Here is a 20,332-nt window from a genome sequence, read left to right as displayed (position 1 = left end):
CCTAGCTGGTGTCGGGACAGTCCATCCTGATTGGCTGGGCCAGCCTCCGTCTGTCTGTCCTGCAGTGAGCTCATGGTCGGCTTCTACCCAGCCCCCGCATCTCAGTCTCTGCTGTCTCATACTGTACATCCTGTGTTGGGTCCTTTGCAAGGTCTCACTGGGACCTTCATGGGCACCACCTGAACATTTCACGTGATGCCTCAGTTACTAAAACATCCTGCCGTTTGACCCCAAGCTCCAGTTTTCCATTGTGGTTTTTATTTTTTTAATTGTTGCTATTTTATCTGCCTTTGAAATTAGTACTCCCCAGTTACTAGGGAGTCCTTGTTGCTAAATATAAAATTTTAAATTTTTATTTTTATTAAGCTCCTTAAGTTCAATGAATTTTTACCCCCAAAGCTATTATATTTCAGAATTGACTAGACTTGTTGACCTAAAATATGTTTCTCACTTCAGTATGTTTACTTTGGAAAAAAGATGGAAGTAATGTTCTTTCTGTAATTTGCAATCTGTTATGTCAGGAGTTGAGATCAGCTTGGTTATTTTAATATATTACTACTGTTAACTCCTAAAGTTCCAAATTTACCAGTGTATAGTCAGACCAGGGCTGCAGAGGCCCTGTGGGCTCCTTCCCAAACTCACAGCTGAAGAACGGCACAGGCACAGGCACTGAGAAGTAAATACTGAAAACCTTACCCATGTAGAGTGAGAAAAATTGGAGAATGTCTTTTTTTCTCTTCTTAATTTCAACTCTCAATTACTTTGGAAGGCTTCCCAAACCCCAGAATCACAAAGAAAAATCTCTGATGTTTTCTCCTAATATTTTCATTTTTTTTTTCATAATACACTTTATAATTCTCCTAGAATTTTTTTTAATGGTATAAAGTAGGGATATAACTTGATTTTCTAAAATGATTGAAAAATCATTCATCTCTACACCATGTATTGAATATTCCATTTTACCCATTGATTTTTTTTAGTATTATTGATTGATTTGAGAGAGAGAGAGAGGGAAGCATTCACTTGTTGTTCCACTTAGTTGTATGTTCACTGGTTGCTTCCTGCATGTGCCCTGACTGGGGATCAAACTCATAATCCTGGTGTTTTAGGATAGTGCTCTAACCAACTGAGCTAGCTGGCCGGGGCTCCCCATTGACTTTAAATGCGTATTTATTATATATTAAATTTATTTGTTGATTGATTTATTTTTATTTTATTTTTTCTTCTTTTCCAAGTGAAAGAAGGGAAGATAGAGAGGCAGACTTCCGCTTGTGCCCTGACCAGGATCCACCTGACAACCCCCATCTGGGGCCGATGCTCTGCCCATCTGGGGCATACTCACAACCAAGCTATTTTTAGCGCCTGAGGCTAAGGCTCCAAAGAGCCATCCTCAGTGCTGAGGGCCAGTGCACTCAAACCAGTTGAGCCATGTCTATAGGAGGGGAAGAGAGAGAAACAGAGAAAGGGAAGGGGAAGGATGGAGAAGCAGATGGGTGCTTCCCCTGTGTACCCTGACTGGGAATCAAACCCAGGACATCCACACACCGGGCCGACACTCTACCATTGAGCCAACTGGCCAGAGCCAAATTTATTTTATTTTAAATCAAATGTATTAATATATTAAGTTTATAAACACATTGCTTCTATTACTAAATTCCATGTGTGGAAGGTTTTCTGTTTTTAAGAAGCCTCGACTGCCAGCAGCCCCTGAAGCCCACTCTTACCCTGAGAGGGAGGAGTCGGTGGAGGACGAGATCCCGTTGGCCTGGTTTAGATCAGGTACCTGCCTGACCCAGGTGCGGGCCCCCTGCTTGAGTCAGTCCCACCTGCATTTCGCAGTGGCAATGTTCTCTGCCAGAGCCACTCAGAATACTGAAGCCCTGAAGACGGTCTACAATTTTTTAAATAATTTTTTCTGGTGATCTCTCCTGTTCTTTCATTTGGGACCTGTTTCTCTGTTTCCACATTTTGGCCACTTCCTGTGTTTGTTTCTGTGTGTTAGACAGAGCTCCGCCTCCCAGACTTGGTACGTGACCTTGTGTAGCAGGTGTCTGTAGGGCCCAGCGGCACAGCTCCCCATTCACCTGAGCTGGGCACTTAGCCCTGCCCTGTTGTAGTGGAGCAGGACTTACTTCAGTGGGGCATTGGGGTTTGCCAAGTCCTCTCATAACTTATGTGTATCACTCATAGGGGTGGTAAGGTTGTGATCTGGTGTGATCTAAGTTGTCCACCTGGTGCACTGGCTCTGAAGTCTCCTGGGAGGTGCAGGGTCAGCCACTGCTCAGGCCTGTCTGTGCCACTCGACATGAGCCAGAGTGATGTGCCGATGGTTGCTGCATGTGCTGGGCGTGGAGCGCCCAGGAGAGGCCGCGCTGAGAGTGAGGCGGCTGCCCCTAGTGCTGGGTCTGAGCCACTTAGCAAGTGCTACCAGGCACACACAGGCCAGCCGCTGCTTGTTTGAGAGGTGTTAGGGAAGTCTTTCATAGTTTTTTAGACATTAATTTACACTAACTTTGAAGGATTGAAAGCTCTAAAGATGTTATAATTCTTATACTTGCTTCTTATAAATATATAGTGGTACCTTGAGATACAAACAGACCAACATATGAATTTTTAAGATACGAGCTGTGACTCGGTCCATATTTTTGTTCGAGATCTGAGCGAAATTCCGAGATACGAGTTGTGATTCAGGAAGCTGCCACTAGTTGGCGCGTTGGTGCACGGGTCCAGTATTGGCAGTTTGATATATGAGTTGACTGACTTACGAGCTCGGTTACAGAACGAATTAAATTCGTATCTCAAGGTACCACTGTATTGCCTATTAGATTGGACTGCTGTATGGTTTTTTGATGATTTGTTGAGAGAGAATTCACATACCATACAATTCACCCATTTAAAAGGTACATGTGAGTGGAATCATACAGTATGTAGCCTTCTTTCCCTTGGCATAATGTTTTTTAGGTTTATGTTATAGGTAATGCTAAGTAATACTCTATGACAGGGGTCGGGAATCTTTTTGGCTGAGAGAGCCATGAACACCACATATTTTAAAATGTAATTCCATGAGAGCCATACAACGACCTGTGTACGTTATGCATTATCCAATAAAAATTTGGTGTTATCCCAGAGGACAGCTGTGATTGGCTCCAGCTACCCACAACCATGAACATGAGCGGTGGGAAATGAATGGATTTTAATACATGAGAATGTTTTATATTTTTAACGTTATTTATTTATTTATTTTACAGAGACAGAGAGTCAGAGAGAGGGATAGATAGGAACAGACAGGAACAGAGAGATGAGAAGCATCAATCATTAGTTTTTTGTTGCGCATTGCGACACCTTAGTTGTTCATTGATTGCCTTCTCATATGTGCCTTGACCGTGGGCCTTCAGCAAACCGAGTAACCCCTTGCTTGAGCCAGCAACCTTGGGTCCAAGCTGGTGAGCTTTTGCTCAAACCAGATGAGCCCGCGCTCAAGCTGGTGACCTCGGGGTCTCGAACCTGGGTCCTCAACATCCCAGTTCGACGCTCTATCCACTGCGCCACTGCCTGGTCAGGCACGTTATTATATTTTTATTAAAGATTTGTCTGCGAGCCAGATGCAGCCATCAAAAAAGCCACATCTGGCTTGTAAGCCATAGGTTCCCAACCCCTACTCTATGATATGGATATATATCACATTTGATTTAGTCATTCATCCATTAATGGATATTAGGGGTACAGTGGTCCCTCGTCTATTGCAGGAGTTAGGTTCCAGAACCCACCACAGTAGGCAAAAATCCACTAAGTAGCGACCTTATATTTATTTATCTATTGTATTTTTCCGAAGTTATTAGCGGAGAGGCAGTCAGACTTCCACAGGCGCCCAACTGGGATCCACCCAGCATGCCCACCAGGGGACGATGCTCTGCCCATCTGGGCCGTTACTCTGTTGCAGCCAGAGCCATTCTAGCACTTGAGGCAGAGACCGTGGAGCCGTCCTCAGCACCTGGGCCAAATTTGCTCCAGTGGAGCCTTGGCTGCAGGAGGAGAAGAGAGAGAGAGAGAGAGAGAGGAAGGAGAGGGGAGGGGTGGAGAAGCAGATAGGCGCTTCTCCTGTGTGCCCTGACCGGGAATTGAACCTGGGATATCCACACACCAGGCCAAAACTCTACCACTGAGCCAACCAGCCAGGGCCCTTATATTTATTTTTATTATTTATATATATTTTAAGGCTTTATAAACCCTCCCCACATTCTTATAAACCTTTCCCACACTGTTATTAACCTTTACCACACACTTCCTATGCTCTTATTAAACACTTTCTACACACTCTTAAACCTATATAATTTTATAAAATTCTATATGGGTACTCACTAGTGAATATACTACAACTTGAATGATGAAGATGATGATGATTTAATACTTTTAATTAATATTTTTTTATATTTTCAATTTTTAGGCTAGGAAATACTTATTTTACTGCCAAAATATATAATTAAAATAATAAATATACAGAAATACCTATATACTGCAAAAATCCCATGTTATAGCAAAATATCCGCAATACAAAATTAGATATATACAATTTAAAAATTCGTGATACAGTGATACCGTGAAAAGTGAACCATGGTATGGTGAGGGACGACTGTTTCTGATACTTGGAAGGCAGCTATGAGTAACGTGCATGTGAGCATTGGTCTGCAGATGTTTCATGTCTCATGACTGTGTACCTCAGCGTGGAGCCACTGGGTCCCATGTTACCTCTCTGTGTTTAGCTTTTTGAGGAACGGCCAGACTGTTCCCCAAAGTGCCTGCACCAATCTGCGTTCCTGCCAGCAGTGTGCGAGGGTCCCCGTGTCTCCTCACCAGCACCTGTTACTGTCTGTCTGTCTGTCTGTCTGTCTGATGCTGTGGGGTAGTGTCCTAGCTGTGATGGCACTGCCCTCCTGCCTGTGTATACATCACAGACTCTAGTCCGAAAATCCACCCATTCTAAAAAAGATGAGTCTTACAGATCGTCGGGCCTGACCCTTCATTTTCCAGGTTTAGAAAACAGGTTCGGGGACAAGGATGAAGAGCAGCAGTCCCCGGGGGCTCCTGGCACCTGGATCCTGTGGCCTGAATTACGTCAACTCCGTTATCTCTTCATTTCAGTCATGCTTTAAATATAGCCCACTATCTGGGTTTTTTCAATTAGATTACCTAGTTTTTTAGACGTTGGCACTTTCCTTACAGCTAAAACTGACACAAGCTCAAGTAATAGCGTCACCACCTTTCTCACAGAGCACCGGTGTTTACTTGAAGGGTGACCGACAAGCAAACTGCTTATAAAATTTTGAATAATTAGCAAGCATTTTCTCAATAGATAAAATGAGAGTGTCACTTTAAGGAAAAGAACCAACAGTGTTAGTTGGCCATGATCAATTCAAGCTTTCAAGCGAAAATTTGAATTTTATAAGATTTATATCCACCAGCACAAGCGTCTGCTCCCCTGTGTGCAGCCCCTCCTGCAAGACGGGCGGCAGCATTGATGAGTGAGACCCTTGATACACACGGCAAAGGGAGTTCCCACTGGAAGACCTGCATAGTTCAGTGACCAGATTTTCCAGATGAGCAAGAAATGATACTACAAAACCAGTCATGGTCAGAGAGAGCCACTCACGTGCCAGACAGCCTTGGGCTCTATGCAGCTGAGACCCCATGTGACAGCTGGCCTTTCCTACATGACTGCTTGGCAAGCTTTGGGGTAATAGCAAAGAAGTCCACTGCTACCTTTTCCTTCCTAGAGTTTAGCCAAACCAACATTCCGAGCATAGAAGCACACAGAAGCCAGACATTAAAGAGATTTGCAAACGTGTAACTGTAACACTCTTCTCACTGAATTTGTTTTATATGAGTCCTTTTATGAAATAACTAATCGTTGTTATAAAAAACTATTTTTATAGCCTGATCAGGCGGTGGCTCAGTGGATAGAGCGTTGGACTGGGACTTGGAGGACCAGATTTGAAACCCCAAGGTCACCAGCTTGAGTCCAAGGTTGCTGGCTTGAGCAAGGGGTCACTCAGTCTGCTGTAGCCCCCTAATCAAGCCACATATGAGAAATCAGTCAATGAATAACTAAAGTGCCACAATGAATAATTGATGCTTCTCATCTCTCTCTCTTCCTGTCTGTCCCTGTCTGTCCCTGTCTGTCTGTCACAAAAAATATATAATTTTTATAAATGTTATTTATATTAAAACAATAGGTTTATTTTATTTTATTTATTTTTTTTTAGTGAGAGGAGGGAAGACAGAGAGACAGACTTCCACATGCACCCCAACCAAGATTCACCTGGCAAGCCCACTAGGGGGCTATGCTCTGCCCATCTAGGGCTGTTGCTCTGCAAACAAGCCATTTTTTAGCACCTGAGATGGAGGCAATGGATCCATCCTCAGTGCCTGGGGCCAACTTGCTCAAACCAATAGAGCCATGGCTGCAGGAGAGGAAGAGAGAAAGTGAGACGGGGGAGCAATGGAGAAGCAGGTGCTCACTTCTTCCTGTGTGCCCTGACCAGGAATCAAACATGGGACATCCACACTCTGGGCTGATGCTCTACCACTGAGCCAACTGGCCAGGGCCATTCTTTTGTAATAAATTAATGATTTTTAAATTTCCCTGGTTTAATATCTGATACCATCAATATCAGTTGATATAACTCTCACAAACACAAGCTCTTTGGGATCCTTAGTAATTGTTAGGCATTTAAAAGGGTCCTAGGACCCTAAAAAATGTTTAAGAACCACTCTTCTTTTCCTTTTTTTCTTTCTTTTTTTTTTTTTTCTTTTTGGCGACAGGGACAGACAGACAGGAAGGGAGAGAGATGAATGAGAAGCATCAATTCTTTGTTATGGCACCTTAGTTGTTCATTGATTGCTTTCTCATATGTGCCTTGACGAGGGAGTGTATACAGCAGACTGAGTGAGCCCTTGCTCAAGCCAGCAACCTTGGGCTCAAGCCAGCAACCATTGGGTCATGTCTAGGATCCCACACACAATCCAGCAACCCCGCACTCAAGCCAGATGAGCCCGCACTCAAGCCAGCGACCTCAGGGTTTCTAACCTGGGACCCTACCATCTCAGGCCAGTGCTCTGTCCACTGCACTACCACCGGTCAGGTTTGCTTTTGATTTTGAAAGATGTGCTTACAGGGTATAGAACTCCAGGTCCGAGTTTTACCCTTTGCCAGTTTTGCTCCACTGTCATCTTGTTTGCATTGTTCCGATGAGCAATCTACTGCCAGTCCTGTCTTTGATGCTCTGCACAAAATATATCTTTATTCCCCTCTGGCTTCTTTGGAAATTTTTTATGATTTTTAAGCAATTTGATTATAATATGCCTTGATGTGGTTTCCCTCTTTTTCTTGTGTTTGGGCTTTGTTTATAGTTTCCATCAAATGTTGAAAAGTATTTGGTTCTTAGACCTTTATTTATTTATTGTTTTTTACAGGGACAGAGAGAGGGACAGATAAGGACAGACAGACAGGAACGGAGAGAGATGAGAAGCATCAATCATCAGTTTTTTGTTGCGACGCCTTAGTTGTTCATTGATTGCTCTCTCATATGTGCCTTGACCGCAGGCCTTCAGCAGACCGAGTAACCCCTTGCTTGAGCCAGCGACCTTGGGTCCAAGCTGGTGAGCTTTGCTCAAACCAGATGAGCCCGCGCTCAAGCTGGCGACCTCGGAGACACGAACCTGGGTCCTCCGCATCCCAGTCCGACGCTCTATCCACTGCGCCACCGCCTGGTCAGGCGTTCTTAGACCTTTAGATTCTGTCCGCTCCCCGTCCTGCCAGGACTCCAGTCAGTCACATGTGCATTCAGTTTCTTCAAGTTGTCCCACAGCTCACTCATGCATTTGGGGGGGGGGGGGTTGAGAGAGAGAGAGAGAAAAACAAGAGGGTGAGAAGCATCAACTCGTGGTTGCTGTCACTTTAATGTACCTTGAGCTTCTCATATGTGCATTGACTGGCACTGTGCCAGCATCCCCTTGCTCCAGCCAGCAACCTCTGGGCTCAAGCTGGCATCTTTGGGGTCATGTGGATGATCCCCCATTCAGGCCAGCGACCCTGAGCTGAGGAGCCCACGCCCAGGGCCAGCGACCTCGGGGTTTTGACTTGGGACCTCAGTGTCCCAGGGGGGCGCTTTACCGGCTGCACCACAACCCGTCAGGCGTGGCGCTCTTTCCTCCCCAGTCCTTCTCTCTTTCTTTGTTCTAGTTGGCCGCTTCCTTTGCTGTCTTCAAGTCCACTGATCTTTCTGCAGTATCTTCTCTGGTGTGCATTGCCATCCAGTAAATTTTTTACTCCACACATTGTAGTTTGAATCTCCAGTATTTTCTTAGTGTCTTTGTATATATCTTCATGTCTCCGCCTAACTTTTTTAATACACAGAATACTGTTTTACTATCCTTGTCAGTTAGTTCTCACCTTGTGTCCAGCCCCAGGTCAGTTTAGTCAATTGGTTTTTCTCTCATTATAAATGATATTATCCTGCTTCGTTGCATGTAATTTTTTATTGATGTCTGACATTGAACTTTGCCTTGTTGACTGCTGTTTCTTTACATATTTTATTAATGTTCTTGAGATTTGTATTGGACTGCAGTTAAAGTTTCTTGCAAATGGTTTTATCTTTATAGTTCTTGCTTTTAGGATGTATTGGAAGTGACCAAAACCACAGAAGTTCTTTGCTAATTATCGTTCCTACCTTGGACAACGACTGGTCTCTCTGACCTGTTCACAGGCTCTGGTGGCTTCCACGCGCAAGTACAGTGCTGGGCTCTGTGCTGTGGAGCGGAGGGGACCTCTGCCGTCTGAGCGCTCTCTCGGCAGCTCTCTGCTCTCGGGGCCTCTCCTTGCCTTCCGAGTTCTACCTGCCATGTCCACTGGGTTCCCCGGGTTCTCTTCCTTGTGCTGCAACCTGGAAGTTCTGCCCAGGTGGGAATGTGGGCAGTTGTAGGCCTCACCAGTTTCCCATTCTCGGGGTCTCTGTCCTCTACTGCCTGAAATTCAGTGTCTTTTTTTTTTTTATGTATCTTTCTGAAGCTGGAAACAGGGAGGCAGTCAGACAGACTCCCGCATGCGCCCGCCCGGGATCCACTCGGCACGCCCACCAGGGGGCAGTGCTCTGCCCATCTCTGTTGCAACCAGAGCCACTCTAGCGCCTGAGGCAGAGGCCACGGAGCCATCCCCAGTGCCCAGGCAAACTTTGCTCCAGTGGAGCCTCGACTGCGGGAGGGGAAGAGAGAGACAGAGAGGAAGGAGAGGGGGAGTGGTGGAGAAGCAGATGGGTACTTCTCCTGTGTGCCCTGGCTGGGAATCGAACCCGGGACTTCCGCACGCCAGGCCAATGCTCTACCACTGAGCCAACCAGCCAGGGCTTAAATTCAGTGTCTTAAAGGCCCTAATTCCATATATTTTCCCAAGTTTTTTGGTTAAGAAGTAGGGTAAATCCTATTCTTTTACGCTAAATGTCAGTCTCTGCTTCATCTATAATAGCAGTTCTCAACCTGTGGGTCGCGACCCTGGTGGGGGTCGGAACGACCAGAACACAGGGGTCGCCTAAAGCCATCGGAATTTTCAGAGAACTACCTGTGTTCTGGTCGTTCGACCCCCACTGGGGTCGCGACCCACAGGTTGAGAACCACTGATCTATAATAATGCAACTCCATCCAGCAATTACTCTGAAAAGATGTACTGATCAAAGGTTATTTGTATCATTTGTAATTCCATAAGTAATCTACATCTAGTTGGTGGTTAGGAACATAGCGTGAAAATGTTTGGCTATACATACATGACTGGGAAATCAGTGCTTGAGCTCTGAAACTTTTTTTTTCAGTACATTTATATCATGTTGGCTACAGAATATATAGTTTTGCTATTCTAAAGCATTCCTAAACTTTCTCACATTTTACTACAAAAAAAAAGAGATCAGAATATGTTAGAATGTAAATGTAAAATCTAGTTCAGGGGTCGGGAACCTATGGCTCGTGAGCCAGATGTGGCTCTTTTGATGGTTGCATCTGGCTCGCAGACAAATCTTTAATAAAAAAAATAATAGCGTTAAAAATATAAACATTCTCATGTATTACAATCCATTCATTTCCTACCACTCATGTTCATGGTTGCTGGTGGCTGGAGCTAATCACAGCTGTCCTCCGGGACAACACCAAATTTTTATTGGATAATGCGTAAGGTACACGGGTCATTGTTTGGCTCTCACAGAATTACATTTTTAAATATGTGGCATTCATGGCTGTCTCAGCCAAAAAGGTTCCCGACCCCTGATCTAGCTGATGGCTACACAGCTATTCCTTGTAAGGTTAGACATTTTTGATTGGTATTTTTTATAATAAAATATTGGGAAATATACATCATTCAGAATCTGTGCAGAACTAACCTTTAGCCCAGAGTAAATCTCTTAAGAGAAACTTCCAAACCCAGTGTTATCTTTAAACAGCACTAATTGAATGGTAAGTTCTGTAAGTCCTCACTTAACATCATCAATAGGTTCTTGGAAACTGACCTTAGGAGAAACAGTATAATACAGTATAATGAGACCAGTTGTACCCTAAGCTAATTGATATAAACTAGAGTTGAGTCTCTACAGGCATATTCCTGGTCACAGAAACATCACCGAACTTCTAAGTGAACACCCAAAACATTTCTAATATTCAGCACTGAAGTAAATGTGAGCTTACAGACCTCTAAGAACGATGAGTAAGCACAAGTCCAGTAGTGACTTTCCAACCTGCTGACTCCAGTTCAGGGTCACAGGTGGCTGGAGCCTCTCCCAGTGGCTGGGGGTGAGGCGGGACCGCCCCCCCCCGGACAAGGGCGTTCTCCCGGCAGAGCAGACGCACAGTCCCCTCCCACGCACGGCTTCGGAACGGAGGAGGAGACCAGAGCACCCGAGGAAACCCACGCAGACACAAGAACACTGGCACACCCCAGGGACAGTGGCCCCGGCTGGAAATAAATTTTTTTCCTTCTTAACAACGTTAAAACAGCCTGATCAGGTGGTGGCACAGTGAATAGAGCGTTGGACTGGGATGTGGAGGACCCAGATTCGAGACCCCGAGGTCGCCAGCTTGAGCACAGGCTCATCTGGTTGGAGCAAGGCTCACCAGCTTGGACCCAAGGTCACTGGCTCGAGCAAGGGGTCACTTGGTCTGCTGAAGGCCCGCGGTCAAGGCACATATGAGAAAGCAATCAATGAACAACTAAGGTGCTGCAATGAAAATTTGATGCTTCTCATCTCCGTTCCTGTCTGTCTGTCCCTATCTACCCCTCTCTCTGACTCTCTCTCTGTCTCTGTCAAAAAACAAAACAACAAAAAAAGTTAAAACAAAACAATGTTGAACAAAATGACACTATTTGAGGAACTGCTCTATTGCAAATTATTGCTCATCTTGTATGTATGATATAATTTTTCCATTTTTAAACTCCAAAATAAAAATCAAAGAGTAAATTTATACATGTAATCATAAATAACTAGCATATTTTCATGCTTATCTGATGTTGGTATTGTCCATTTAGTTGTCAAATAATCATTAAATTAAAATATCCTTTCTTTAAAAAAAGAGACTAAGTTTCCCTGAATAGATTTTTAGGGGTTTTTTTATTGTTGTTTGTAGGTTTTTATTTCCACAATACCTTTAACAGATATTTAAGAACATATTTGAATGATTATAAAAACAAGCTGTCCAAAATAATTTAACTTGTAGTGTTTTTTCTTAAATACCACGTTTCAGCATCTGTCTAGAGATAAACTGCATTCTTTGATGGCGCTGGCCTTTAGGGACAGTGGCCATGTGGCTTCACTCACCTGTTTATTGAGTGCCCGTCTGTGTGGGGCGGAGTGGTGGCCTGGGGGTGGCGCGGGACAGCGGCTGGCCCGACAATTACCCGGCCGCCTGGCCGTGCTTGAGAAAGTGTCGTGAAGATCAAGTGCAGCCTGAGGGATGGGCTGGAATCTGGACCAGAGGAGCTGGGCAGGACACGTCCCCAGACAGGCGCGCAGGGCGGCTGAGGGCGCAGGTGTCGCTGGAGATGTTCACAGGGGAAATACTTACCGGGGCTTGCCGTTCCTGCGGTGGCCGGCAGCAGGCGCCGGAGGACCTGCCGGGTATGGCCCTGCCCTGGTGCCGGAGGGTCGACAGGGAGTGGCTTGTGGCACAGGTGTCCCCAGGATGGCTGCTGAACTCTGCTGGGGGCTGGGCTGACTTCACAACTAGGAGAGGGACAGTCTCTGACGTCGCTGCAGGGACTTGTATTACCCACCTGCATTGTAAGTTACATCCAGTGAGTTCTTCGGAAGGCCAGCTAGCATTATGTTTGAGATTGCATTCGGTGTAGGAACTGCCTTGTGGAGAAGTGACGTCCGGATGATGTGATGTTCCCCCCACCCTGAAGAAAGGCCAGGCCCCTTACCCCTGGGGAGCTCTTCAGTGCCCTGCCCGAGGGTTTGCAGGGTCTCACCCTGAGGCCTGGCAGCTGGCAGTGTGTCCCCTGGCCATTCTGTGGCCGTGCACCTGGGTCCCCCGTCAGCCACGTTTCCGTGTTGTGTGCTAGTGAAGAGGCTGTTGCCAGCAGGGTTACATTTTTGGTGGCCCATCTGAGATGGTCTCTCTGCTGCCTCTGTTGGTTTTCCCACATACATTCTATTATTTACAAGCAAATACAAATTTGTTTTAAAACAACAGCGATGGGCTCCCCCCCCCCCCCCCATGTATCTCCTAGGAGCCTGACTCAGACAGAACCCAGTGTTTCTCTGCCTGGAGGGAGAGTGCAGGAGGAACTGTAGTTTGGCCTTGGGTGGACGCGCCTTTATAAGTACTGCTCATGCGACTCAAACAGCGGCAGTGGCATAGTGGGACCCTTGTGGTTTTGCACAAAGAACCGAATCATCGACCTTTCTTTCCTGTGTCTCTGAAGCTAGCATATCGGTGTTGCTCTTTGGCGTGAGTCACTTCGTGTCAAACCTCCACGTGTTCCCTGGTGCCACAGCGCGTCCAGCATGAATATTTTATTACTGCCTCCTCGGTGGTGACTGGTACAGGTACAGAAAGGCTGCGTGACTTTGCAGCATTGTGAGGATTTTCCATAATGATGCTTCCCAAGCCATTTGGGGTTTGCATCTAATTCAATAAATTTAGCAGTTTGGTGGGCGGATTTTAAGTACTGAAAGTGGGACTGTCAAGAAATGTGTAAAAGTAGATTTCCTAATACTACATCGGTCCGCACCATCATGGTGGCAGTGTTGACCACAGACCGTGACCACACGGGGGTGACTCTCTGTGCCCAGTGCTGTTCCACTGTGCCCAGCGCAGAGAGGATTCACTCTCTTTCAACGGATGAGAAAACCGAGGTTTGGGCGGGATTTTCAGTCTGGGGTCCTGCTCCTGCGTGAGGGGAGGCCTGGGGAGGGCCGTGTCCCCGAGGCCGTGCCGCTCACTGGGTGACCCAATCCGGCTGCGTCCGAGCCCGCTGTGCGTCCGAATTGAGGTGTTTTAGCAGGGGGGGGGGACAGTGGACCTGTGCAGTCACCTTAGACCTCAGACCTCCAGACGGATGGTGGACAGAAGGTCCCCTTGGGTAACAAACGTTACCTCCTGCATTACTCTCAGACGGAATTCCACACGCGTGGACAGCACACTCCCCTCAAGAACACGGCCATCAGCACCGACACTGAACCATGTGGATAGCACACTCCCCTCAAGAACACGGCCGTCAGCACCAACACTGAACCGCGTGGATAGCACACTCCCCTCAAGAACACGGCCGTCAGCACTGACACTGAACCGTGTGGATAGCACACGGCCGTCAGCACCGACACTGAACCGCGTGGACAGCACACTCCCCTCAAGAACACGGCCGTCAGCACCAACACTGAACCGCGTGGATAGCACACTCCCCTCAAGAACACGGCCGTCAGCACTGACACTGAACCGTGTGGATAGCACACGGCCGTCAGCACCGACACTGAACCGCGTGGACAGCACACTCCCCTCAAGAACACGGCCGTCAGCACTGACACTGAACCGTGTGGATAGCACACTCCCCTCAAGAACACGGCCGTCAGCACTGACACTGAACCGTGTGGATAGCACACTCCCCTCAAGAACACGGCCGTCAGCACTGACACTGAACCGTGTGGACAGCACACTCCCCTCAAGAACACGGCCGTCAGCACTGACACTGAACCGTGTGGACAGCACACTCCCCTCAAGAACACGGCCGTCAGCACTGACACTGAACTGTGTGGATAGCACACTCCCCTCAAGAACACGGCCATCAGCACCGACACTGAACCATGTGGATAGCACACTCCCCTCAAGAACACGGCCGTCAGCACCAACACTGAACCGCGTGGATAGCACACTCCCCTCAAGAACACGGCCGTCAGCACTGACACTGAACCGTGTGGATAGCACACGGCCGTCAGCACCGACACTGAACCGCGTGGACAGCACACTCCCCTCAAGAACACGGCCGTCAGCACTGACACTGAACCGTGTGGACAGCACACTCCCCTCAAGAACACGGCCGTCAGCACTGACACTGAACCGTGTGGACAGCACACTCCCCTCAAGAACACGGCCGTCAGCACTGACACTGAACTGTATGGATAGCACACTCCCCTCAAGAACACGGCCGTCAGCACCGACACTGACCGCGTGGATAGCACACTCCCCTCAAGAACACGGCCGTCAGCACCGACACTGAACCGTGTGGATAGCACACTCCCCTCAAGAACACGGCCGTCAGCACCGACACTGAACCGCGTGGATAGCACACTCCCCTCAAGAACACGGCCGTCAGCACCGACACTGACCGCGTGGATAGCACACTCCCCTCAAGAACACGGCCGTCAGCACCGACACTGAACTGTGTGGACAGCACACTCCCCTCAAGAACACGGCCGTCAGCACCGACACTGAACCGCGTGGATAGCACACTCCCCTCAAGAACACGGCCGTCAGCACCGACACTGAACAGATGTGACCCCTGAAGCGTGTGTGTTCGGAAACGCTGCTTGGGTAGAAACCCAAGAGTCACTGAAGGGACCTCCTGTTTGCCTTCTAACTTTTCTAGACCTGAGCCTCAAGTAGTGCTCTGTCATGTGATAGGGAAGGTGGGTAGAAATTACAGCGCAAGATTCGTTTGTTGCTTAAAATAAGTAACTTTTTTTCAATTAGACTTGGCTAATAATGAAACTTTCTGGGTCTGGTGTAATCACCCTGTTCAAGGATACGAAAAGGGGGCGTCTGCATTAAAAGCAACCTGGTCCGTGTCCCCTTGCAGCCTCCTGGCTCAGCCTCTAGGCCGCGGCGCCGGTGTGGGTGCTGGGTCCAGGCCCAGGCTGACTGCGTGCTGTGCATGGGGCCTCACCGTGAAATCACAGCCTTGTGTCACCACGGCGAGAACGCAGCCTGCCCCTGCGGAGCCACCCACCGCGGCGCCGGTGTGGGTGCTGGGACCAGGCCCAGGCTGACTGCGTGCTGTGCATGGGGCCTCACCGTGAAATCACAGCCGTTGTGTCACCGCGGCAAGAACACAGCCTGCCCCTGCGGAGCCACCCACCGCGGCGCCGGTGTGGGTGCTGGGACCAGGCCCAGGCTGACTGCGTGCTGTGCATGGGGCCTCACCGTGAAATCACAGCCGTTGTGTCACCGCGGCGAGAACGCAGCCTGCCCCTGCAGAGCCACCCACCGCGGCGCCGGTGTCGGGCGGAGCGCTGCTGGGAAACAGACCGGTGGGCAGAGAGGGAGACTGGGGGGCGTTCACAGGCACGGTCCCAGCCTGTGGTAGCCACTGGACGAGGCGAGCCCCGTGGGGCAGGGGCAGGCGGACTGAGGGCCCCGCTGACAGCTGTCCACAGGGGATTCCTTCTCCCTCGGGGACCACGGTGTCACTCCTAAGGCTTTTTAACCGACTTGCTGAGGCTCACCCACGCTCTCCTGGGTCTCTCTCTCCTTTACTTAGTCAGCTAATGTGGACATATCAACTACCAACCACTCCACAGGGACACGTGGCTGCTTGGTTGGGTAGCAGGGTGCTGTAAGACCGGCCATCACGCTGGGGTGTCTGTAACGTCTTCCCTGCCCCTTTGTCATCTCTGGTTAGAGCTGTCCCACCTCATTGAACCCTTTAACCCAGACGCAGAGCCCGGTGCTGAGGGACCTGCCGTGGGTGAGGCGGAGCGAGTGCTGGCCGGGCCCAGCGGGCGGAGCCCGGTGCTGAGGGACCTGCCGTGGGTGAGGCGGAGCGAGTGCTGGCCGGGCCCAGCGGGCGGAGCCCGGTGCTGAGGGACCTGCCGTGGGTGAGGCGGAGCGAGTGCTGGCTGGGCCCAGCGGGCTGCGGCTGCCCTGTGCTTGCTACATGCCGCCTGGGCCTCTGTCCGCACGGGGGCCCCTCCCGTGTGGGATGTCGGCTCCAGAGACCCCTCCACAGGGCGGCCGTCTCCCTTCTCCCCAGACTTCGGGCCCCCACGTGGGTGAGCCAACCCCTCTCTCGGCAGTTCCCAGGCATCCCCACTGGTCCCCCCTCCCTGAGTGGTGAGTCCCCTCCAGGTGCAGAGCCCCAAAGTCACAGCGCTCCAGCACGTCTCGGCCTCTGAGAGGCAGGCCGTGTGTGTTCACAGACGTCCCTGCCGCCGGGGGTGCAGAGCGCCCCGAAGTCTCAGGCCTCTGAGAGGCAGGCCGTGGGTGTTCACAGACGTCTCTGCCACCGGGGACGCTGAGCCCGCAGCTGTCATCCCCCGGGGCCCGCCTCCATCTCGTGAAGGAGCCCCCAATCTCTGGGTGACTCTTTTGGAGCTCCCCAATTATTTGGCTTTGAGGGAGAGGCTAGAAAACCCCAGGCCACGAACGCCACACTCCCCATGGAGGCCGCAGCCCCTGACCCCTCTCCGCACTGTCATGGCCCCGGAAGAACGGAAAGGTCTGCCCCACCCCAGGCGATGGCGCTGCTGGGGCCGTAGCCTCTCCTTCCTGGGTGCGGGCACTCTCGGGGCCCCCTGTTGTCTTCTGTGCCAGGAGGAGTCAGTCCCCCCGGGCCAGTGGCTGAGGCTGCCGTCAGCCTGGCAGCACCTGTCCCAGCCGCTGTCCGTTAACCACCTGTTGTCTGGGAGGCCCCGGCTCTGTACACACAACCTTCTCACAGCTGCCGCCACACTGCCTCTTTTTTCTCCTGTGTTTTAGGAACATTACTCAGAGTTTTAATACAGGTTTTTTTTGAGTGCTTGTTTCTGGATTTCCAACCATTCTTTATTTCTTCCATTTCGGAACCGTCTCTGCCCCCCACCCCCCACCCCCCACCCCCATCACAGTCATTCCGCGTCAGCCGACCCTCCTGATAACACAGAGAGCAGACTGGATGCTCGGGCTGTTACAGTGGATGACTTAAGGGGGGACGTTTTTCTTCATGGAAAAGGATGTTAAGGTCTGGTTCAGACAGACTGTAATAACGGACAGGCTGTAACTCAGCAGTGGCACATCCTGGACTCCCTCCATGGTACATCTGATTGTTGTCAGGGAGTCGGACTCTGACTTTTAGCTCAAGGGCTTTGATTTTGTGCTTTGGGGAGTGATGGGGCAGGGGGTTCCTTCTGACCACCTGTGAGAGCTCAGCTGGCAGCTGGCAGGCGTGGGTTCAGACGCGGTAAGGTAGCTGACTGTATTTAAGCTTACTCCAAAAAACAGTTGACCATATAGGGAAACTGAACTTTCTTATTTATGTCACGAATCTGTCAACTATGTTGTGTGTTATTTAGAGAGCTAACTTTTCATATTAACTATGAATGGAACCCTGCACTTAATGTAGAAAGCATCGATTGTAAACACATTGACAAATTTGTAAGACGTTGAGAAGAGAAGGAGCCTGGGACGGGGCCCTGGTGCAGGGCGGTGTGAAGACAGGGGTCAGAGAAAGCGGTTCCGAGTCCGAGGAGGGAATTGTCCAAGCTCCAGAGAAATTCCTTCTTCCTGCGTCATGTCTTTGTGAGTCCAGACAGCCTGCGAGAACCCGTAACTCTCAGCTCCCGGGGCGCACGGCCAGCTGTCCAGCGACGAGTCTTCGGGCCGACACGCAGCCTGTCTGGGAAGCCCGTCTGCTGCCGGCAGTGTTGACGGCAGAGGGCCTTGCGGCAAGGTCGCACACGCCGTCCCCGCGCAGCCCGGCTTTTATCTCCCTTTTCAGTCCTTAACCTCTGCTCTTTTTCTTTATTTAATTTTATTTTATTTTATTTTTACTTTTTGTAATCTCACCCTTCTCTTACCTTCCCTGAGCGTCTCTCTTGTTTTGTCCTCACGGGATCTCACGAAGGCCTGCACGTCATCGTCACCACTGCCCGCCCCCATTGGTAGGTGCTGTGTGTCTGTGAACGCCGACAGCTCGGATTCGGGCGGGAACCCGCGGCGCCTGTCCACAGCCGCATTTCCCACGGTGCTTCCGACCAGGGTCCCGCTGGGGGCCCAAACTGCTTCTGGATTTTGAGATAGAGAAGCACTGGAATCAGCCCTCGTTAGAATTACCTTAGAATTTTCAAGTGTTCCTCTGTAAATATTTTTCATTTCCTGGTTATAATCATCCACTATTTGGATTTTAGTTTGCAGTTAACATGTTTCGAACATTACCACCTTCCTCCAATCCTACGGGAGCAGAATTTGACCCAGAGGAAGACGAACCAACGTTAGAAGCAGCCTGGCCTCACCTACAGGTACCGGACGAGGGAGTGCAGACGGGCACTGGTTAGACGTGTGTCTGCGGGGCCTCCCCCAGCCTCCTCCAGCCTCCTCTGATAGTCTACGGGGTACAGGACGAGGGAGTGCAGACGGGCACTGGTTAGACGTGTGTCTGCGGGGCCTCCTCCAGCACAGGCACCTCGGCCCGAGGGCCTCACGCCAGCTGGTTCCCGGGGGACCTCTGATAGTCTACGGGGTGCCGGACGAGGGAGTGCAGACGGGCACTGGTTAGACGTGTGTCTGCGGGGCCTCCTCCAGCCTCCTCCAGCACAGGCACCTCGGCCTGAGGGCCTCACGCCAGCTGGTTCCCGGGGACCTCTCATAGTCTACAGGGTAGGCCTTGCACAGCTCTGTGTGTGCAGGAAAAGTGTGTTAGCGGAAGAGGGAAAAGCACTTACTGGTTTTTCTGTGTGGATACTGTATATCAACTATGGAGGTATGGAACTGTCCGTATGATTTTGATGGGAAGGGCCATTGAATTGGGGCCTGGAGGACTCAGACATTCCCCAGTTCTGGGTACTACTTAAACTTAATGTGCCCCTGCTGTGTGCCCCAAAGCTGCCCTGCTGACAAGCGCCTTTCCTCCAGCACGTGGGTTGGAAGCATGGCTGTGGGGGTACAGAGGCCCCCATGAGCGTAGACCGGGAGGTCTGGGTGCTCCGAGGTGGGGAGATGGAAGGGTGAGAAACTGGGGAGGAGCCAGGCGGGGCATGGACAGAGAAGGAGGACCGTCCCCATAGCAGAGTGTCCCTCCCACAGCCTCTGGGACCCCTGCATAACCATCTGTGATGTGCTCGCCACCCGGTCCCAGCCTCCCTGTCCACCGGGCTCTCCCGGGACACATGGGGACAGGCTGCAAAGCCCACCCAGCATTGGTCACATCCTGGCTTGTGGTCACTGTGCACTCTGGTCTCCGAGCAGCATAATTTAAGCATTGATGACATCAGCATGGACATCATTTTGTTTAAACGCCATTTAAAGTCTGTGGTTCTTAGCCAAAAAAACCAGTTACCATCATCAACTATAATTAAATTAAGCCATGTAATTCGGCATTGATTCTATAGATACATGCTTTCTCAAGGCTCCTATTTGCAGAGATTCAACTCATGGTGTATTTTTTATGTCCATTTAATAAAATACCATGTTTTTTTACTCACTGTTTGTTTTTTTTTCCTCCTAGCTTGTTTATGAATTTTTCTTAAGATTTTTAGAGTCTCCAGATTTCCAACCCAATATAGCAAAGAAGTATATTGACCAGAAGTTTGTGTTGCAGGTAAGGTACAAATGAGCTAAAACTACGCAAGCCCTGGTTTGCAGAGAAAATCCCGTGTCACTAAGTGTCTTTTTCTTCTTGAAGCTTTTAGAGCTCTTTGACAGTGAAGATCCCCGAGAGAGAGATTTTCTTAAAACTACCCTTCACAGAATCTACGGGAAATTCTTAGGCTTGAGAGCTTACATCAGAAAACAGATAAATAATATATTTTATAGGTAAGTCCGTGTGGGTAGCACTTCTCTTTCACACGGTGGTGTTCATTCTCGTACTTAACGCCCCCCCCCCCCCATTCTT

The 20,332-nt window shown here is 49.5% G+C and overlaps 1 protein-coding gene across 5 annotated transcripts in view; it reads left to right on the top strand.

The window, feature by feature from the left end:
- Positions 1–20,332, top strand: part of PPP2R5C (protein phosphatase 2 regulatory subunit B'gamma) — a 162,051-nt gene that overhangs the window by 99,238 nt on the left and 42,481 nt on the right. For all 5 annotated transcript variants that reach the window (XM_066388019.1, XM_066388017.1, XM_066388020.1 and 2 more), the window contains 3 exons: positions 18,630–18,740; positions 19,946–20,038; positions 20,123–20,253. In XM_066388019.1, coding sequence (XP_066244116.1) covers positions 18,630–18,740; positions 19,946–20,038; positions 20,123–20,253 — 335 coding nt within the window. The remainder of the gene's footprint in view (positions 1–18,629; positions 18,741–19,945; positions 20,039–20,122; positions 20,254–20,332) is intronic.

The sequence above is a fragment of the Saccopteryx leptura genome, chromosome 6, assembly GCF_036850995.1.
Source record: "Saccopteryx leptura isolate mSacLep1 chromosome 6, mSacLep1_pri_phased_curated, whole genome shotgun sequence".
Lineage (NCBI taxonomy): Eukaryota > Metazoa > Chordata > Mammalia > Chiroptera > Emballonuridae > Saccopteryx > Saccopteryx leptura.
Note: the sequence above shows the minus strand (reverse complement) of the source record. Positions and strands in the feature narration are given on the sequence as shown.